We start from the raw sequence: 15,166 nt of genomic DNA, 5'->3' as shown, positions 1-15,166 counted from the left end.
TACTTAGAACAAGCTTAGCAAAGCACAGGGACCGCGGTTCAATCCCCCAACACCACATGCCAGTCAGCCCTGCCCCCTGGTGGGCTGAGCTGGCCACACACACACACACACACATACATACATAAATAAATAAATTTTTTTTTAAAAAAAGTCATTTCTCTTTGCTCTAAAAAGAAAATTTTAAACAATAATCCAAATAAATCTCATTAAAAATTATCACATGAGGGCCGGAGAGATGGCTCAGTGAAATAAACACTTCCCTGGCAAGCACAAGAGCCTGAGTTCGATCCCCGGTTCCGCAAAAAAAAAAAAAAAGGTTAAAAAAAAAATTATCACTACTATTGCTATGGCTTTTTCCTTTACAATCATGAAAGCTTCTAATAAATAAAAAGAGCAAACATAATAATTTTACATTCTTGAGACTCTATTTCAAATTTGCAAATAGCTTTCAAACACAGGAGTGGGAGAACAGATTTTTCAAAAAATTCCAAAGGGCCGTCCTGATAGCTTAGCAGATTAAAGCACTTGCTTAGGCAGATGCAGCAGCCAGGGTTCGATCCCAGGCATGCAGCGCCAGTCCCGCTCCCGGGGCACGCTGAGATGGGTGATTGAGACTGGGCATGGTGTGGTGCCCACCTGTAATCCCGGCACTTGAGAGGCTGAAAATAGGAGGATCACTATGAGTCCAATCTACGTCGTGAGACCCTATATACCCTGTCTCCCCTGTACTAAATGCAAAAAAAAAAAATCTAAATTGACCTTCAAAAAAAAATGGAAACAAGGCTTTTGTAAATAAGGAGAAGAAGAAGAGTAAAAAGGAGAGAGGGGCAAGGGAAAAAAAAAAAGAATGAAGATATATCATGTATGGCTACAAACTTCCTATGATGAATATGATCATTATACATAAAATGAACCAATAAACTTAATTTAAAAAGGGAAGTTAGCTCAGCAGTATAAGTATAAGTGCTTGCCTGGCAAGCGCAAAGTCCTGAGTTTGATCCTGGGTCCCACTCCCAAAAAATAAATAAATAAATTGATCTTCAAAATATACATGTAACAAGTTCAATTATAATTGTTATCAGTTCTAATATTTCCTCCCATTGTCCCTTAATCTTCCTGCTTTGAATAAAAGAAAAATTTCAATGAAGAATCTAGTATATATATAAAAAACAGTAAATATTAAAAAATGTAAAAATGATGAATGGAATTTAAAGGAAAGTCAAAAAATATCTAAAATCATCATGAAGCCATCTGATATTTTAAGTCCAGGGTTTACAGGTCAAGTTTCACATAAATGTTGTGTTACTGACATACTACTATTCAATTTGAAATTATAATTAGTACTCTGAGGCCCCGATCTTTCTGGCAGGAAGGACTATTTTTATGTTCACAAAGCCTCAGGAAGTAACATTCCAGGTGGGTTTGTGGAATGAATGCCAACCGTCAACTCCCAGTAAGAGGAGAGAATGCAGCTACCTCACATGTCGCCTCTCAGCTGGGAAGTATAAGGAAAGTCAGAGGCAGCAAAAACTTAGAGGGCACGCAGTCACGGCCAAGAGTCTCAGCTCATTTCTATGTCCACAGACCACTGTCTTCAGTAGCACTTGCTCTATGTTACTGACATTACCATCTTCGTACTTACAGAGGCATACATACAAATATTGTATCTTGTATCTGTGATAATAAATACATGTACAGTGAGCGGTCCCTCACCGAGGAGGTTACATTCCAGACACCCCCACAGTAAGTGAAAATCTGTGAAGTAGCGACATTTATTTTCATGTTTACATATATTTTAAAGCTTTATAAACCCTTCCCACACTCTTAAAACCTTTCCCACACACTTCTAATGTTCTTAACCATTTTCTAAACTGGTAACCACCAATTTTAACAACATATGCATACTGTACGGCACTGCAAAATCCCATAATATAGTGAAAAATCTGTGATAAATAATTTAGATTAGTATTTTTTGAAAACCTGTGAAACAATCTAAGAACATACTGCAACTTCTCTTGCCTTTTGAATTATGCTCTTTGTTATTTCCTATAAGCTAATTCTGGAGGTATTAAAATATTTCAAGTTTGTATAACTAGAAAATCTTACTTTTAGTTTTCAAAGGTATGTTTGCTAAGTATGAAATTCAAAGAGAACAGATCTTTTCTTTCAGTCCTTTAATCTAGTCTCTTACACTCTTGGTCCTTTTTTTTTCTTTCTAATGTGGAATAAGATGCTATTTAATTTTGTTCTTCCATAGCTAATATTTTTATGTATATGCTTTAATGATTTTTTTCTTTACAAGAAGTTTTGGACAATTTCATTTTTGTGCATCTTGGTATGATTTTATTTAAATGTCTTTGCAAAAGGTTCATTTTTCTTGGAAATGTGGTATTATAAGTTGAACTAAATTCAGAAATTTTAAATCTTTTAAAAAAATGCTTGAAACTATTATTTGAAGCAAGGTACAATTCCCCTATGATGAATGCTATCACTTATGTACATATAAAATGTACCAATAAAAAAAAAATTCAAGGAAAAAAAAAAAAGAAAACCTGCAAAACAGTGAGTCCGCGAAAGCTGAACTGTGAAACACTGAGGGACTACTGTACACACAATTTACAGCACTAAGCAAATGGTTCTCATAGTACTTTTTAATGGAAAGAAGTGGTCTTACTATGGGAGATACGAGTCCCTACATAAATATTCAGATAGCTGAGGTAACCAGAAAGAAGACAATTTGAAAAAAAAAAAAAAAAAGAAGACAATTTAAGAGGAAAACTCTTTGTTGAAAGCTCCTTTTGAAAAAGTTCACAAATGTTACACTACCCAGTAAGACTCTGGCTATGTAATTTTCCTTGGCCTGAAAGTATAAGTTTTACCTGGAGAATTAGGGAAACTTTATCTTTTTTGCTCCTGCTACCCCAAGAGAGCCAAGAGGGCCATTCTTTTGGTCATGTTATCAAAGAAATCTCAACGTACTTTCTGATTCCTTCGGCGATTAAGCAATCTTGGTGCCATCTTATCACACTCCCTGCTCTCTGTCCATTTCTCCCTAAGAACTTTTTCCAGACATTTTTCCATCACTTGAGCAAGGATGTAAATAACCCAAACATTTCAGGTCTGTGTCTGTGACAACCGCTCAAGGAGTTAAGAGATGTCTTTGTCAGTATAATCATGGCCCTAAGTCTTGAGGTGTCTGTCAGTGAAAATCCTAAAAATACCTTAAGGTATGTTTTAGACTTAAGAGCTCTAATGTTGAGAGCAGGCCGTTTCTAGGCCTATCCCAGCTTTGGAAAAGAGCAAAAATGAGTGAAGAATGGTGAACATCACTGGGGCAGGTGTGTGACAGCGTTCAACCCCAAGGTCTTACTTGGTTGTCTGTCCTACTATCTGCCTTTTTTTTTTTTTTTTAATGTATTTAGTACAGTGTCTACAGCGTCTCACTACATGATCAAATCATAGTGATCCTTCCTGTTTTTCAGCCTCCCAAGCACTGGGACTACAGGTATGCCACCACACCGTCTCCTACCTTCTGCTTTTGGAGAGTTTAAGGATCCCTGACTGAGAGCTGCACAAAACTGAAAAATCATCTAGGTATTACATGAAAGCATTTAATATGACTCTATAGTTATATTTACACGACTAGAAATTGCTTTGTCCAATATCCTATACAGTTATGAGATCTACCTGAAGGTCTAGCATAAATTAATTTTGGTAGAGGTTTAATTAAATGGCCACTATAAAAATGTCAGTATTTTCACAAAATAACTCATCTGGCTGAGTCACACAGCAGAACAAAATACACTGACTACTACTACTGTCACACTAGTAGAGTCTCAGATTAATAGCTTGGATTTTAAAAGCATGCATTATTCTGAGTGGCATCCTCACTGCTGGTCTCATTAAAGGCCCTCCTTGGCAGCTAGGGAAGCAGGTTTACTCTCTGTGGGGTACGGTTTCAGACTAGAAAAGAACTAGATGAAGTGGAGCTGGAGTTCCAGGCCTGGAAGAGACTTGGCAAGCCAGGATAGAAGGAAAGCAATCTTTCCATTCCCCTTCCCAGCACGTCTGCCTCTGCACCTGGCTTCCCCACACTGGCTCACTGTTGTGTGCTCTGCAGCTAGTGAGGTACCTTGTGTATCTGGGTGTGCAATAGATATTTAAACTATTTCAGCTTTTTACAGTTTAGGAGCTCATTCTTGTTACTTTGGATCTCACAGAATCCCTGAAGGAAAGACTTCATCTTTTTTATTTTATTGTAACAAAAGTCCCTTCCATAGCAACCTGTCATCTACAGTATTCTCTGGACAACACTGTTATAAATAGTACCTTGCTGTACAACTGCATGTTAGTATTCTTGACCTCAGTTAGATATAAAGGTATCCAGTTCAGTGCATCTAAAAATCCACTTTGGCTATTTATTAGAGGTAGAGTTTATTACTAATCAGAACATTTGGCACATCACTTTTAATACTGTTAATTCCACACAGTATTACTGAGGCTTAATTAAATAGCTATGGGAACAACAGGAGTGCTGTGCTATGATATTTTCTGCATTTCTCAATATTTAACAGGGGTCTGTTTTCAAAACTGTAGGCCAACTTAAGTGTACATATGCAAACTACAAAATCATTAAAAGTGGGGATGCATGATTGGCAAAATAAACATTTTATTCTAGTATTCTCACTGGCTTACTTCATGAGTAAACACATTTTTCACCAAAATTTTTATATAGGATAAAGTGGCTTGCTATGCTTTTTGCCTCTAGAATAGCAGTTCAGAACAAGTAAATTGGAATTGTCCTAACAAAACTACAGTCTAAGCAAAAAGATAGGTTTAAAGTCAGCCATTAATAGTTTCTGCAAAACAGTAACTATATTAACATAATATCTCAGTAAATAGGACCAAAGTTTTCTAGTGCTCTATAGTGCTTTTTCCTGTTATTTCAATTCCAGGCACTTTAGATTCCTTATCACATGACACAGCCGGTAGGGAACAAATATGTTCTCCTTTGAACTATGGCAACAGTCCAAGCAGTGCTGGGGACGTAGCTCAGCGCTAGAGCATTTGCCAGGCAAGGCACGAGGCCCGGGGTTCAACCCTCACAACCAAGACATAGAGACTGTCAGTTTGTATCTCTTTCTCTCTCACAATCAGAACAGAGAAATAGAATCGTTAAGAGAATAAAGCATAAGACCCACAAATTATGCTAACATTCCCATACAGAAGCCTATCAGCTATGCATCTACCTCTGTCCAAGTCTTCTATACATGATGCCAAGAAGACCAGCAGCAGCATAATCAAAGACTCTACAGAACCTTAAAATAAATAATGAAAGACCAACAGTTATATTAGAACACAGAAGGAAAACTAAGGATGTCAGAAGAACGATTAGGAAAAAGGTTGGGTCCTACATGGATTGTATACTGTTTTTTGCTGGCAAAACTGTTATATGTGTATTGCTACCTCAAAAACTAAAGAAGACTGAATTGGCATCATTCCTCTTAGAAAACAAAAGTTTATTTTAATATAAAGAAAAGCCGAGCATGTTAGCACACACCTGTAATCTCAGCACTCTGGGAGGCTGAGGCAGGAGGATAGCAAGTTCAAGCCTAGCCTGGGTTCCTTAGCAACTTAGCAAGGATCTGTCTCAAAATAAAACAACAAAAAAGGACTGAGAATGTAGCTCACTGTGAAAGCCCTGGGTTCATCCAGTATTATAAAATAAAGAGAAAAGAAACACTCAAACTACTCAAATAAAAGAATTACTCAAATTATTAAAAACTGAATTCTTGAATTCAGTTTTTTGAAAGATGAGACTAACATGCCCTGAGCTTAAAGAATGGCAATCAGAATATTTCTCTTCAGTTTCAAACAGATATTTTCAATTGTAAGTATAATTTGAATCCAAAACACAAAAACAATTCTAGAGCTTAAGCCAGGTATCTTTGCTTGTCAGCTTAGCCAGGCAGTTCACAGAGCCAAGGACAGGGTTTCAGTCTCCCTCCACTCAGTTGTCCTGCCAAAGGCTGTTCTTCCTGACCAAACCAGTCACTTGACAGATGGAAAGCCACCGGCCTCAAGGGACATAAGCCAGATGGTGGTGACGAGTGTGAACCTTGAGAGTCACTGGGAAAATGAGGTATGCATCCTGTGTGTTTCTCACACATAGAAAACCAAGGAAGTACATTTTTCTTAAGTGTCTTTCAACTGTTAACACCTATGAGATTTAAAAATACTTTCAAAGATACACAATTTAGAGTCTAGAATTTATATTGCTATACTGCGAACTTTCACTTATTTCTCCCTCACTTCTTTCAAAAATCACCTTATGAGAGAACTCCATGCCATTCTGTCTCCCATGCCGTTCACTTTGCTTCCTAGCATATCCCACTAAATGATAACACAGCAAATATTTATTTTTTGGTGTCTGCATCTCCCAGCTGGAATGAGAGCTGCCCGAGAGAACAAGAACTTAGCCCGGTGTTTGTTCCTAGTATACTTCCAGGACCCAGGGCAGGGCCTGGCACACCCTTATTTGCTGAATAAACTGATTAATTCTGTCACATGTTATGGGAGTTTAATTCACAGATATCTTTAATAAGATATTAAAAAAAAAACCAGGTTGTTAGCCAAGAATACATTGTGAACTAGTGACTCCCACTGCGGTTTTTATCTCAATCAGCATCCTGTATATGAAAGAATTTTCCAGGCTTGTGACACCCCTTCCAAGTTTCAGGATGCACGCATCTTTACCATTTGTTTCCACGGGGTGGATCAAGGGGAGACAAACATCTGCAAACACGAACACAGAGTTCCAGGACTGGCTAGTGAACCCAATCTCAGTAATAAATTTAAAATTATAGGTATTTCTTGAACAGACTATAAGAAGTAAATTCCAGAGGGGGGAAAAAATGGAGCAATTGACTTGGAAAGTAAAGTTTTAAAGAAGCTACAGCTTATTTTTCAGTATCAATTAACAGATATGAACCAGAATTTGAATGGATAACATACAGACTACGCCCATACAAACATGAGTTCTCCCTTCCCCAAACTTAAAAATTACTGAATTATATTTTCTAGAAGGTACAAGTTCAAACGTGGTAGGAAGGTCGTGATAAAGGAAAGATCACTTATCTCTAACACAAGCTCTATGAGCGTTCCCCAACCTCAACCCACACACAGAGCAGACTACAGGATTATTTCATTTTCCTTAGGTACAGATTCATTTATTTCAGACCAAGTGCAACTGAGAATGTATCTATTTAAAATCAGACTGCAAATCAGTGATAGTGCCAGGCCTTCAACTAAGGTCTTTGAACTCAAAGTTTTCCAAAATTTTTTTAGTCCTTCTTTTAGAAAGAAATACAAAAAATCTATTTTAATTTTCATACCCTAAGCTATTTTAATTTTGTCAAACCTAGAGTGAAATGACAAGAGCAGTGGACCAAAAATAAATAAATAAATAAAATTAAGGGACCTAGGATATGATCCTAGTTCAATATTACAAACTATACCCATGGCCTGCAGCAAGCTATTATCACCTCTCAGGGCCCTAGAAAGGGTTAGATGCTAGGATTCGCAAACTTCGATTCACACACTATGTTCTTAATTCTAGCCACATTCATGCCATTAACTTGATATGTTACTTTATGCAAAACCACATTTTAGCCAGGCTTAGTGGTGCACATCTGTGATCGCAGCACTCGGGGGGCTAAGGCAGGATGACTGCCAGCTCCCGGCCAGCTTGAACTACAAAGCGAGGCTTTGTCTCAAAAATTAAAAGAAAAAGGGCTGGGGAGATAGCTTAGTAGGGCTGGAGAGATAGCTTAGTAGAATAAGCACCTGCCTGACAAGTGCAGGGTCCTGAGTTCAATCCCTGGTACTGCAAAAAAAAGGGAAATTAGGGCCAGGGAGATGGCTCAGTGGAATAAGCACTTCCCTGGCAAGTGCAAGGGCCTGAGTTCAATCCCCGGTTCTGAAAAAAAAAAAAAAGTAAAAGTTTAATTTAGTGTAGACTGAAACCTCCAGTAACTGTGAGCAAAATAAATCTTTCCTTCCTTCAAAAAAAAAAAAAAAAAGGGAAATTAAAAGGAAGAAATTAAACTACATTTTAAAACTTTAAATAACTTTATCTTTCCCAAGCAATAGTTAGGAAATTACATGTTCCATATATTTATTTATTTATTTTGGCGGAACCAGGGATTGAACTCGGGCCCTTGCGTTTGCCAGGGAAGCGCTTATTCCACTGAGCCATCTCCCCAGCCCGGTACATGTTCCATATAAAACAGTGCAAATGATTTTAACTTAATTAGAATACATTAATGATCAATGTATGCCCACTCGTTTACCAGGGACCGTATTTTGAAAAGCACAAAAGATGATTTTTTTTTTTTTTTTGTATTTTAGTACAGGGTCTATAGGGTCTTACTATATAGACTGGATTCCTGGTGATCCCGTGTTCAGCCTCCCAAGCGCTGGGATTATAGGCATGCACCACCACACCCAGTCTCAACTGCCATCTCAGCACACCCCACAGGCCCAGATTGAACCCCCGGCCACTGTGTCTGCCTAAGCAGGCACTTTAATCCACTGAGTTATTTGGCCAGCCCCAAAAGGTGACTTTTAAGGGACTTTCTGGCTCTAAAATTCTAATGTACTACTTAAATATCAGTTTTGATATAAGAACTTGGGTCAAAAATTATTCCATTGTCATAAGCAAAATAATGCATATTTCCTATCACTGTCCACAACAGTTCCTCCCCTACAGACAAAAAGTTGGTTATTTACCAAATACATGGACTCCTTTACTTTTATTTTAGGTTCTTCTCTTAGGCACAAAAATTATCTGAGCTGCCAAACTCAAAACTAGTAGAAATTGACAGCCACAATGCACATCACTGAACAACAGGAACACAATATGAATGCAAACCCCACAAGTGACATGGATGTGCTTCTGCTGACTGTAAATAAAAAAATTATCCCCCTTCCCCAACTTTTCCTTTTCTGCTCTTGAACATCCGTTTATCTCGGTACCCAAAAACCTCTTTAGGGAGACATTAGAGTCTTCCTCTCAGGACTGAGTTATGCCTAACAAACACGACACAAGTAAACAGAACCGTCACCACCTAGATACCATTTGGGTAAAAGTAATTTCTTTCAAAGGTTCTCAAAATAACAAGAATAGGCAGTTTCTGCTACCTGAACCAGCCAAATGCCATCTTTTGTGTCTTCTACAAGCTCATAGAAGTGCATTTCACCACTGAAATTGGTGCTAGAAACAGACTCTGAGGCCTCCTCTTCCTTGAGAGCAGAATAGAGCTCCCCTTCCATCAAGTCACCTGAAGAAAGGAAAAAACATGTAAGATTTAAAAAATCCCATGCTCCAAACTGGAGCTGCTTCACTTCACTCTGTAAAGAATACTAGAATACACCCATTTAGGATTCATATATTCAACAAATATGTAGTAAGAAACTACCATGTGATACACAAACTAAAAAAAAAAAAAAAAGACAAGAATCCAACTCAGAGAATACAGACCTTATATTCTAGTAAGGGATTTGCATAATTTTTTTTGAGAGAGTTTCACTATGTAGTTTAAGCTGGCCTTGAACTCACTGTGTTGCCCAGGCCGGCCTCAAACTTGCAGCAAGCCGCCTGCCTCAGTCCACCACTGCAGGTATATGCTACCACTCATAGCCATCACATAGAAATTACTGAATTTGTACCAATCCAAAAAGTCATCATCATACTATTTTTTGTTCCTTTGGTTTTTTGGCTTTTGTTTTTTGTTTTTTTTTTAATGCTCCAGAGGATTGTATCCAGGGAACTTTGAGCTACATCCTCGGCCCTTTTTATTTGGAGCAGGCTAGGACTGTTGAAGGGAGGTTACTGGGGACTGAACTCAAGGCCTTGACACTGAGCTGTATCCCCAACCCTTATTTCGTTTTTTGAAGCAGAGCCTCAGTATGTAATCCAGGCAAGTCTTGAACTCATGATGTACCTCTGGCTGCTCTTTAACTTCAGACCCTACAGCATTAACCTCCTCCTCCTCAGTGCTGATATTAAAAGGTATGACACCACACATGGGTTTTGTTTTGTTTTTGTTTTTGAGACAGGTTCTCACTAAGTTGCCCAGGCTGGCCTTTAACTTGGGATCCTCCTGCCTCTGCCTCCTGAGTAACTGAGAGTACAACAATGTTCAACATTTAATTATTCAGCTTTATGTATAGCAAGTTCAAGTTTCACATGAGCTTTTATTTATTTAATTTACTTATTCTGTGTTTGGTACGGCGTCTCACTATGAAGCTCAGACTCATAGTGATTCTCCTGTTCTCAGCCTCCCCAGAGCTGGGATTACAGGCATGCACCACTACCGCTGGTCTCATGGACCAGCTCAGTGGGGGCGGGGTGGCATGGCATGTGGTTCCGGGTTGAACCCTGGTCCCTGTGCTTGCCTAAGCAGGTGCTTGGTCCGCTGAGCTAATTTGCTGGCCCTTCACATGAGCTTTTAAACAATATGGTTTATATGTTCTGATGTAAAAGATTTAGAAATTGATTTTAGCTACTCCATTTTCCCCCCTGTGGTAGAACTAAAAGTACCATAAACCAGTCAGCAGACAAGGGGCAAGAATAATACATGATTTTACATTTTCTCTAAAGAAAAAAAGCATCACTTTTTCAGAAAGCATTCCTTTTCTTCACCTTAGTAGTAAGAAATGAGGGTTACAGCCCTTAAGCTACAAATAGCCAACTTTTAAACTGTGAAGAGTTTTTCTTGTCTGTGACACTATATGACTACAGGATAGTACTTAGAGGAAAAAATGGTCTTGTAAAAGACAAGGCTAACAGAATTGAAACAAAAACCATCAGTTTCAACTCCTTCTTATGGCAGTCCATAATGCCTTTCTCAAATTACACTCCTCCTTCATGAAGTACATTTAAACAAAAATACTTTGTCCAGCAGTAAAAAAGTTATATTTCTCACCCAAACCAAATTACTATAAATACATTTTTCAAGGTATTACACATCAGCATAGTAGTTTCATTCCTATTCATCCCTCAGACCATTAAGTGATGCAGGATGCTTCTGACACATGACCAAAACAAAGTTTACATTCAAAATACAAAAAAAATGTAAACTGACAAATACAAGCTCAAAACAAACACGGAGGGCATTCACACCAAGACACCTATTTTCACCAAAGTGAATAATACAATGTAAACCCTACCCAAACTTACACTGTGCCACCCAAATGCCTCTTTGGTATTGAGTATTCCAACTGCTTCTCCCTGTGAGCAGCTTGTTTTTTCTATAGTGGCAATCATGACTAAGTACACTATGTTTTGGAGTTTCTCTTATCCTGTGTTTTTATGAATTTCAACTGATAATGTTTTCCAGTTTGACTTTCCCAAATTTTGAGAAAAATCACTCCATGGAGGGAACAATGCTAAAAAGCTACACTTTCAAACCGTCACTTAAAAATAACCTTAAAAAGGCATACACTTCTGACAAGTAATTACACGGCGCCTCTTGAAACCATTAGGATTCAACTACTTTACTTCAAAAAATAACCTGGACAAGGCAAAGCAAAGCAAAGCAAAACCGAGACACCCGGGCAGCTTCTCACAGTTTGCTTAACCTTGCGGACACCCTCTTTCTGGAGGCGGAGCAAGGTGGGAGCGGGTACAGGTCGCCCCTTTGCCCACTTGGGAGGCACCCGGGGAGCCCGACACTCGCCTGACTTCTCCACCAGCTCCCGCACATCCTTCTTCTCGGGCAGCCCCGAATAGCCCAGTCCCCGGCACTCCAGAATCGTCTTCAACTTCTTGAAGCTCAGTGCCACCGGATCCACCAGCTGAGTGGCAAAGATGCCGGTCTCATACCACACAATGGCCTCAAAAAACCTGGCCAGGACGAACAGGATCAGAAAATACAAGAGCAAGAAAAACAGCTTCAGCCACATCTTCCCTGGCGTGTCTCCTCTCTCTTGCCAGAGCCCGGAAGGTGGAGGGGTGAGAGGAGGTCGGGTCGAGGAGGGCAGCGTCTCGCGGGCGGCGGTCACCTGCGGGCCATGTCCGCGGCGGGGTAAGGGGGACCACGGCGTCGGCCCGAGTGGTCAAGGAAGGGACGACAGTGGCAGAGGCGCAGAGCCTCCTCCTCGTCTCGCCTTCCTGATGGGAGGCGAAAAAAACAAGGGAGAAACGCTCCCCAAGCCCCGTCCCCTAAGCCCCGAACGCGGCGGGCCCCGGCCTGCAGCGCCGCGATCTCGGCGGGAGGGCAGCGACCCAACCCGACGCGGGCCACGGGGCGCGAAGGCCCGGAGGCAGCGGCGGTCAGGAGGGCGCGGCGTTCCGCCAGGCCAGGCCCGGGGCCCAGCGCGCCGGGCGCGGGGAGGAGCGGCCGCCGCAGCGCCCAGGCCCCAGGCCACGCCGGCCACCCAGGCACGGCCACAAGCGCGACCCGAGCGGCGGCTCCAGGGTCGCTCGGGCGGCGCCTCAGTCTCAGGCGGGCGGGAGGCCGGGAGGGAGCGTCGCGGGCTCCGCAGAGAGAAACAGAGAGCGCGGCGCTGCGAGGGTGCCAGAGATAAAAAAGCAAAAATTAGGCCCCGAGACTACTCGCCGCGCGACTAAGGGGCTGGGCCGCCTCCCGGCCACGCAGCGCGCGTCCTGTTCCGATGGGCGGCGCAAGGGGCCCGGGCCGCCTCCCTAGGCCGCGGCCGTCGCCCCCGGAGCAATAGATGCGCTGCGGCCGCGGCCAGAACGGAGACATAACAACTGACGTAGGCGGTAGGGCGGGGCCTGGGCGGGGCCTGGGTCGGGGCAGAGCGCGGCCGCAGCCTGGGCGGGGCTTCCCACGCCTCCAGCCAGGACCTCTTCAGTGTAGTCCGCGTTCCCGCCCCTCCTCCGCTGAGGATGTGTACTACCGCGCTTTGCCTGAGGAGTGGGCTTTGGACTCTCACTTTGTATATTTCTTTTGGAAAAATCATTAGAAATGGAAACGTTTATGAAAACTGGGAAAATTGGGGTGCCTTTGGTACGAGGCAGTAGCAGGAGAAATCAGAAAACAGTTGTGTTTTCCGCCTTGACCCGAGAATATCCTTCGTGCACACGTGTGTTGGAGGAAATATGGCCAAAAGAGGAGTTAGAACTAGGCCATCTGTGGCTGCCTGCTGCGACCCCCCTCACTGCCCTGCAGGCTCAGGAGGGTTAGAAACCAGGTGTAAAAGGCCTGAGTTCCCAGGACAAAGGTTGAGTGTGCCTGTCAGGTGCAAAGTTCTGTGTGTTTTGTGGGCACTGCCTGCAAGAGGATCTTACATCAAATGAACAGTAGAAGCAGCGTGCAATACCTGCTTGGCGTATTTAAGCTCTAGTGGAGGGTACTCTTTGTCTCGGTTTCTATGCCAGTCTTGATGAGGGGCAGTCGGATACAGAAACTGAACACGGTTGACTTGCAGCAGCCCCCTGACTCAGGAAGGAGCTAAGCCGCGAAGTACCACCGCATGGAAGCAGCTACACTGAAGTGGGGGTAAACGTTTTAGGGAGAGACTGTAACCTCTATCTTGCAGCAAATCAGGCAAGGAAAGCAAGAAATTGACTGTGAGAATGTAGACTCAGGATGATACCCTTTAAAATAAAGCTAACAGTCATTTCAGTGTCCACTTAGTGGAAAAGGAATGGGGGGTGCAGGCCTGGGAAGAAGAAGGAATCAGAGGAAGAGGGGTAGGAATCTGCCTCTTGGTCTTAATTAGGCTTCAGTGTGGCTTTGTTTCCAGGGCAAGTAGGTAAAATGTGAGAGACTTTTATTTTTTATTTTTAGTGGCCAGCTCAGCCCACCCTGGGGGCAGGGCTGGCGTGGCATGCGGTGCTGCTGAACAAACCGTGGTCCCTGCGCGCTTGCTTAAGCTTGCCTAAGCAGACATTTGAGACCACAGAGCTACCTCACTGGCCCAATGTGGGAGTTCACTCTAAGGAGTTTGGTTCTCAAATTTCAGAGTCCTTGGGTATGTCTCGGTGGTGTTGCTACTATCTAAACTTTAACAGGGAAGGTAATGTCCCTCACCACAAAGGAATGTGTGCTAAGGTGCAGAGAGCAACCTGAAGTCAAATCACGCAAAAGAGGACCTAGCAGGGAAAGTCAGGGTGTGCGGGAGGATGGAACCGGCCAGACAAGAGCTTCAAACTAGAAGAAAAGTCTTAGAATGCGGGGAGGGATTAAAGAAGTTTTAAACAAAATTTTTTTAGTCATTTAGTATTTCATCAGAGGAAAGAAGATGCAAGAAGAAAAATGACACATTGTATATGAGACAACAATGCATTTGATTAGCTTTGAAACAAGTCAGCATGCAGCAAAAACCGTAGGAGTTCAATGGAATTCCGACAAACCAGGGTGAGTGGTCAGGGAAATCTCCAGGGGCAGGACTTTGATTAAGATTTTTTTTTTTTTTTTTTGGCACCTGGGATTGAACTCAGGACCTTGAGCTTGCCAGGCCAGCACTTAAGCATCAGAGCTATCTCTCGGGCTGTTTTTATGACTTTGATTCTTAATAATTCCTGAGAGTTTTGAATAGATTTCCAAAAAGCATTCAAGTCTCCTTACAATCCCCAGTGTATTGACTACCATTATTCTCCTATTATTTTGTTATGAAATTTTGTTTTCTTTTTTCCATAAAAAAAGCAACAAGAAGATCCTGATATCAAATGGAAAGATAAAGAACTCTTAGTATATGTTATTTGGTTTCAACTGCACAAGACAGAGTCATATTCAACAACCTTTGTCCTGAGAACTCAGGCCTTTCATACCTGGTTTGTTTCTTTCTTTCTTTTCTTTTTTTTTTTTTTTAGCAGAAATGAAGATTGAATTCAGGCCCTTGCGCTTCCCAGGGAAGCGCTTATTCCATTGAGCCATCTCCCCAGCCCCTTCATACCTGGTTTCTAACCCTCCTGAGACTGTAGGGCAGCAAGAGGGGTTGCAGCAGGCAGCCACAAATGGCCTAATTTTAACTCTTTTGGCCAAATCTCCTCTAACATGTGTGCACAAATGGTATTCTCATGTCAAGGGGGAAATCACAACTGTTTTCTGGTTCCTCCTGCTACCACCTCAAACCAAAGGCACCCCAACCCCCTTTTACTATTCTGTTAGTGGTTTTGCTCTTAGGAAATATA

At 41.7% G+C, this 15,166-nt stretch overlaps 1 protein-coding gene across 1 annotated transcript in view; it reads right to left on the bottom strand.

Annotated features, from left to right (window-relative positions):
* Positions 1-12,208, bottom strand: part of Chmp3 (charged multivesicular body protein 3) — an 84,994-nt gene extending 72,786 nt beyond the window's left edge. The window contains exons 1-2 of the mRNA XM_004642789.3: positions 11,742-12,208; positions 9,202-9,341 (exon numbers count right to left, since the gene is read on the bottom strand). Of these exons, the coding sequence (XP_004642846.1) occupies positions 9,202-9,341; positions 11,742-11,967 (366 nt within the window). The 5' untranslated portion in view covers positions 11,968-12,208. The remainder of the gene's footprint in view (positions 1-9,201; positions 9,342-11,741) is intronic.
* Between the last annotated feature and the right edge of the window lie 2,958 nt (positions 12,209-15,166).

This window comes from Octodon degus, unplaced genomic scaffold (genome assembly GCF_000260255.1).
Source record: "Octodon degus isolate 3935 unplaced genomic scaffold, OctDeg1.0 scaffold00162, whole genome shotgun sequence".
NCBI lineage: Eukaryota > Metazoa > Chordata > Mammalia > Rodentia > Octodontidae > Octodon > Octodon degus.
This window is presented reverse-complemented; position numbering and strand designations above follow the sequence as displayed.